Source organism: Plasmodium reichenowi, chromosome 11 (genome assembly GCF_001601855.1).
Source record: "Plasmodium reichenowi strain SY57 chromosome 11, whole genome shotgun sequence".
Classification (NCBI taxonomy): domain Eukaryota; phylum Apicomplexa; class Aconoidasida; order Haemosporida; family Plasmodiidae; genus Plasmodium; species Plasmodium reichenowi.
The window spans coordinates 1,438,658-1,445,867 of record NC_033656.1 but is presented as its reverse complement, the minus strand read 5'-3'; the positions used below and the strand labels follow the sequence as shown (position 1 = coordinate 1,445,867).

Sequence of the window (7,210 nt, the reverse complement as noted above, 5' to 3'; positions counted from 1 at the left end):
CTGTCACCTAATTTGAATAATATTAATTATGGAACTCGAAATATGAGAGTTACCCCTTTTAATTCTCCCGGTCTTAATATGGGACGACCCTACATGTTCAGTCCCCGTCAGTATCCCCAGATGAGCAATGTGAACATGAATGTTAATGGTATGGGTTATATGAACAATGTGAATAATATGAACAATGTGAACAATATGAACAATGTGAACAATATGAACAATGTGAACAATATGAACAATGTGAACAATATGAACAATGTGAACAATATGAATAATAGGAACAATAATCAATTTAGCAATTATTTTAATAATATGCCTACCGTTGGAGATATAAATAAAGGTAACATAGAAAGTAACTGTTTTAATAATACCAATGTGAATAATGCTTTGTTACAAAATACTAATTTCAATAATAATAGTAATAATTCAGGTGCTTTTTTTTTTGATAAAAATGGATATTTAAATAACTCCAAAGGGATGTCATACAAAAGAGAAGAAGAAAAAGTCCCAAGTAACAATACATACATTATCATGAATGTGTTTTTAAAAAATAAAGAATTTGATCATATTTCTGAATTGAAAAAACAGAATAAATTAAATGTTTTCAAAGAATTGTATAATGGATGTAACAGAGAGAAGATTTATTATTTGAATAAGAATAATGAAAATGAAAAGAAAATAGAAGAATTAGATAAAATGGTTATGCTTTTAGAATTAGATAATGAATCATATTTAGATGCTAATAAAAAATTGAAAGAAATAATTGAAGGAAATAAAGAAATTATCAAAAGAATAGAAAAGGTTTTAACTAAACAAAATAATAAAATAGAAAAATTAGAAAAAGAAAATCAAAAAGTTATAGAAACAGAAAAAGAATTGGAAGGTAATAAAAAAGAAAATAATGTTTTATCAGAAAAGATAACCAAATTGAATTCAATATATAATGAAAATATAATAAAATTAAAAGATTCAAGTCAAATTAATAATAATTTAAATAGTAAAGTTAATAATTTAATATTTCAATTACAAAATTCACAATGTAAAAATGAAAAATTAATGTTATATTTATCATTCTTATTAAAACATATACATAAATTAAATTGTGAACAAAATGATATTTTAACTTTTCAAAAATTTCAACAAAAAAATTCACAAATTGCTAATTCATTATTAGACAAAGAAAGTTTGTATCAATTAAATAATCATACAAATACATATATGTTAAATAAAAAAAAAGAAAATGAAAAAAAATGTATATATACCAAAGAAAATAATAGTAATAAATATATTAAGGAAATTTTAAAGTTTGTAAAGAAAGAAAAAAATAATGAAAACTATAAAAATTCAAAAGTATTACAAGATATTTTGAATATATGTGACGATGATCATCTTGATGATCATAATAATAATGATAGAAATAATGTTAGCAATAATAATAATAATGAAGATGAAGAATTGTTACATTTCAAAAAAGAAAAAAATCTTCTAACATACGAAAATAATAGTAACCTTATAGAAGATTATAATGATATCCATGATAATAGTAAAACTAATATAACTTTAAAAGATCAGAATGATTTATTATTACAAGACGATTCCTATATTGATGATTTTTTAATGAATCAATATAAAAAATATATCACTACTTCAACAAAAGAAAAAAGACAAGATGATTTGGAGGAACATAAACAAAATAAAAAAAAGGGAAATATTAATCAAAATGATTATAATTATGATAATAAAAAAGATATGTACCTTTATGATTTAAATAAAAAATCTTTTTCAAATGAAGAAATAAACACTGATGATGAATATAATAATCAAGAACAGCGACGACTTCGAAATATAAAATATAATGATAAATCAAAATATCAACATTATAATAATGATTCAGATCATACATTTGATTTAAACCATATTAATAAAAATAATACATACGTAGATCATGCAAAAGATATACCATTATATGACCACCAGAAGAATATAATTAATTGTTCAAATAGTACATTCTCATTTAATATGTTAAATAATACAGAACATGATCCAATAATTATATCATACAAAAAAATAAAAAAAAATAATAAAAAAAAACATAAAAATAATGAAAATAGTGAAAATAGTGAAAATAGTGAAAATATTGAAAATAGTGAAAATATTAAAAATATTGAAAATATTAATAAACGTTTAAAAAAGAAAATCAAAGAAAAGAATGAAAAGAAAACAAAATCATCCCTTGCACAATCGAATTTTTTCTTAGGTCTAAAAAAGGATGATGATGATGATCAAAAAATGTATGTACATAATTATAAAAAAAAAAAAAAAAAAAAAAATGGAATTCTTTCAACAAATGAACATTATACATTTAGTAATTGTGAAATGGATAGTTATAATAAAGACACTGAGGAAACAAGTAATATTATTTTAAGTGATGGATATATAAATGATAAGAAATGTTTCATGAAACTAAACAATGATAATAAGAAAAATAATAAGAAAAATAATAAGAAAAGTAATAAGAAAAATAATAAGAAAAAATATTCACTTAATTGGAATGATAAAATTAATCAAAAGTTTTCTATATCCAAATATGGTAAAAAAGGTTTGCTAGATGAAGGTAGCTTAAGTCAAGATGATCATACAAATAAAGAACAGCATAATGTAAATATTAATAAAACAAAATTAGGATTAAATAAAATAAAAAATATAAATAATTTAAGTAAAAAAACAACAAATGATTATATAAGTGATTATAAAAATTTTGAACAAAATTTTAATTATTTTGTAAGAGTATCTAAAAATTTAAAAGGAACCATATTAACAAATAATGATGATAAATTAAGTTATGCTATCAATATAAATGAAAAAAATTATTTTACAAACTTGGAAAAAATAATTAATAAGTGTAATAAAAAAGAACAAAATATATCACATTTAGATAATTATTTAAATACACAAATGGGTTCCAATTTTAAAACAGACGAAGATATTAATGAACATAAAAAATTTATGCGAATATTTTATACGAAAAATAATAAAGGTCTGATTTTTCAAAATAACCTTATGAAAATTTATGCCAAAATTTATATAAATCATTCAAGTACGACAAATAAACAAAAGACATATAAATTGGATACATCAATTATGACAAAAGATATTAGCAGTACAGATAATGATAATAATAATAATAATAATAATAATAATAGTAATAATAATAGTAATAATAATAATAATAGTAATAATTATGATAGTAATAAAAAGAATATATTGGAAAATAATCTAACAAATGATAAAATATATATGAATATTTACGTAAAATCTATATTATATAATATTTTATATATTAAAAGTGATTTATCAGAAAATAAAATGGATCATATAAAAGTAATAAAAAGAAATATAAAAAAGAATCATAACGACGCTATTGAAGAAAATGAATATATAAATTTAAAAAAAAATGATATATGTTTATTATATACTTTATGTTTCAAAAAAGCATATCTAAATCATATGCTAATATTCCTTAATATGGACTGTTTAATTAATGATAATACAATAATTAAATTCAAGTTAACTTTACCTTTTCCTCATTTATTTTTATGTAAACCAAATAGTTTATATTTAAATAATTTTATTAAAAGTATATCAGGAACAACAAAATATTATTGTAAAACATATTATTACAATTTAGTAAGATTTCCTACCTTTCAGGAATTTATTAATTCTTTAAAATTATATAATTCATTTAATGTATTCCATTTTAATTCATATAATATTTTATATACTACCTATCCAATTGATAACAAAAATAAAATACTTCTCATAATTGTTTGTGATTTTATTAAAACCAAAAATCAAAATAATACCGATCAAGTGAAATTACATTTTATATCTTTATCAAATACTATAATTAGTTTTGCTATTAATTTGTTTAAGCAAATATTATAATTTAAAAGAAATTAAGGTTTTTTTTTTTTTTTTTTTTTTTTTTAATATATTAGACAAAACAAAGAACAATTATTTATTTTTTATATAAATGAATATATATATATATATATTTTTTTTTTTATGTAATAATTTATATATTATGTATATATAATCCCAAAGTTTATTTTGATCATTTTCATTTTTTATCCGTTTTGTTTTTGTGTATATATTAAAAAATTCTTCATTGTATTTTGTAAAAAAAAAATATAAGCAATATTATCCGTATTAATATTATTTAATCTATATATAAATGTCCACATATATATATATAATAGCTATATTGTTTTGTTTATTTACTAATTTTTTCTTTTTAAAAAACTTGTTGGTATTTTACAATTCCTTTAACTTTTTTTTATAATTGTTTTTATTCTGTTATTTTTGTTAATTTTTTTTATAGTTTACAAAATATAGGATTCATCGAATTTTATTTGTTCTATATATAAATATACATAAACATAATATGTTTATTTAACATTATATAGTTAAAAATATGGGTATACAAAAAGATCATTAATTATTTCCTATATTATATAAAACTACAAAATTTAAATATATAATAATAAGTTCTTATAGTTCTGAAAAATATTAATAATTTGTTAGATATATAAAATGAAAAGATATCATTTTATTATGTAGGAAATATTATTGTTAAAATAGTTGATATATATATATATATATATATATATATTATAACTATAATTCATATGTTATATAATCATACCTTAAGAAAAAATAAGAATAAATAACAGTATTATAAATATACCCAACGAAATAATAATTATATATATTTTAAAATAATAGTTCAAAGAATCTTTTTATATTTTTATATTTTTATATTTTTATTTATTATTATTATTATTATTTTTTTTTTTTTTTTTTTTTTTTTTTTTCTCTCTCCCTCTTTAGAAATAGCAAAAAAATATGTTTTGATGTTTGGCTAAAAATGGCAGATGAAGAATATAGTGATGAAGAAGAAGTCGACGTTGAAGAAATTTTAAAACAGGCGGAAAATGTAAGAATAAAATATATATATATATATATATATGTATATATATATTTATGTATATATATTTTTTTCATTTATACATATATGCATCTTGTTGAATTTAATATCAATACATTTTAATAAAAGAATATATAAATAATTTAACATATATAATAAATATATTTATATTTATATTTATATTCATTTATTTATATTTATCCATCTTTAATTTGTTCTTATTGTGATTTTAGATCGAATGTGTTGATGAAAACAGCATAAAAAAAATCGGAGTGCTTTTAAAAAAGAAGAAAACAAAAAATGAAAGAGACCGAATGGAATATCCAGAGGAACCTCAAAAATGGGTAAGCAGTGAAGTGGACTTAGACGAAATATTAGTAAATTTGAAAAATTTAAGTGTATGTACAAATTTATATAAAAGTATGATAGATTCAGATATATTTGGTGAGATCATTGATTTGTTAAATCATCCTAATAATGATATTGTTATAGAAGTTATTGATATTATTAAAGAGATTACTAATCCATCTAATATATATGAATTAGATAAAGAATTGAATGATATAATGATACATTATTTAAATAAAAAAAAACTATGTCATTTTCTTATAAATGTATTAGATAAAATAAATGAAGAAGAAAATGATGAATATTATAATGCTATGACATCTATTCTTAACATTTTAGATAATATATTCGAATTAGAAAATGACTTACAAAATGATTTATTAAAAAATTCTAAATTACTATTTTTTTTACTAAATAGAATTAATAATGAAATTAAAAGTGATGATTCGAATTCACTATATGCAAGTGAAATTTTTGTATTACTCATTTTAAGAATTAATCAATTTGCTCAAAACGTATATGATGATTTTTATTATATTATATCTATTTTTAATCCTATTCTAAAATATATTTCTAAATATAAAGATAAAGATCCTGAAAGTATTAATAAAAAAGAAATTTTATTAAACTATTTCCAAGCCTTAGGAAATTTATTACTTTTAAATAAAAATAAAAATGTCTTTCAAAATACAATCGGATTTGAACTTATGCTCAAATTATTAAGTGAAAGGAAATTTTTATGTTTTCCATCTCTTAAGATTTTCGCTATCTTATTAAATGATATCGAAACATGTAACAAATTCATTGAAATGAATGGACTCAAATATTTATTTTGTCTATTTATGTTAAGAGATATTAAAAAACAAAATCATATGAGTGTATTCGAATTTGAGGAAAATATTATAATCATTATATCAAATTTGTGTTTATTCTGTACAGGTACATTTCAAGGAAGAGTACTCAATAAATTTGGGGAAAAAAAATGTGAAAAAATTATAAGACTATTAGAAATAAGGCAAAAATACCATGAAATTATAATTAAGGATAAAAAAAAAAAACAAAAAAATAAAAATCAAGTAAATGAAAATTTAAAAAAAATGAATATTCAAATTGATGAAGATTCTAAAAAGAACTTGGAATACATAGAATTGTGTGATAAAGGTTATTTAATATATCAGCTAACAGATGTAATATTGATAGCTCTTTTTTATATGAATAATACATATATTTGTAATAATATATTTATTCATTTGTATACAAGAAATATAGATATACAGTCAATATATGAAAATATATTAGGTAACTAATAAATAAATAATATATATATTTTTATGCTTACGCATGGTTTTTTTTTTTTTTTTTCTTAAATTAAATATTTCAAATGTACATAATATATATATATATATATATATATATATTCATTTATTTATTTATATATATTTTTTTAGATTTTTTGGATTGCTTAGATGATGAGGATTTAGATGAAAAGCTAAACGAAATGCTTACACATTTTCTAACATCTTCAAAAGAATCAAATTTATTTTTATAACCAATATATCTTTTATCTTCTTATTAATTCTCACTACAAATTTTATTCAAAAAATAAAATAAAATCAAATGCAAAAAAAAAAAAATATTAAATATGTAATATACTATCAGAAGTAAAACATCTTTATTGCTTTCAATTTAGGATATACATAAAAAGCAATACTTCATATTAGTAAAATGTATATATATAATCATATATGTATATATATATATATATTTATATTTATATTTATATTTATATTTATATTTATATTTATATTTATATTTATGTTTATGTTTATATTCTGTTTATAAAATATGTCTTTAAATATAAAACTAAAACGAAAA

General features: G+C 18.3%; 2 protein-coding genes across 2 annotated transcripts in view; both read left to right on the top strand.

Moving 5' to 3' along the window:
- The window catches only part of PRSY57_1137100 (hypothetical protein), a gene marked incomplete at both ends in the record, with an annotated part of 6,157 nt that extends 2,212 nt beyond the window's left edge, over positions 1-3,945 (top strand). The window contains one exon of the mRNA XM_012908333.2: positions 1-3,945. This exon is cut by the window's left edge and continues 1,518 nt beyond it. Coding sequence (XP_012763787.2) covers positions 1-3,945 — 3,945 coding nt within the window.
- Positions 3,946-4,927: 982 nt separating this feature from the next.
- PRSY57_1137000 (beta-catenin-like protein 1, putative) lies at positions 4,928-6,884 on the top strand (the record flags this gene model as incomplete). The annotated part of the gene is made up of 3 exons (XM_012908332.2): positions 4,928-4,996; positions 5,221-6,634; positions 6,784-6,884. The coding sequence occupies 3 exons, from the start codon at positions 4,928-4,930 to the stop codon at positions 6,882-6,884; spliced, it is 1,584 nt and encodes a 527-aa protein (XP_012763786.2).
- Between the last annotated feature and the right edge of the window lie 326 nt (positions 6,885-7,210).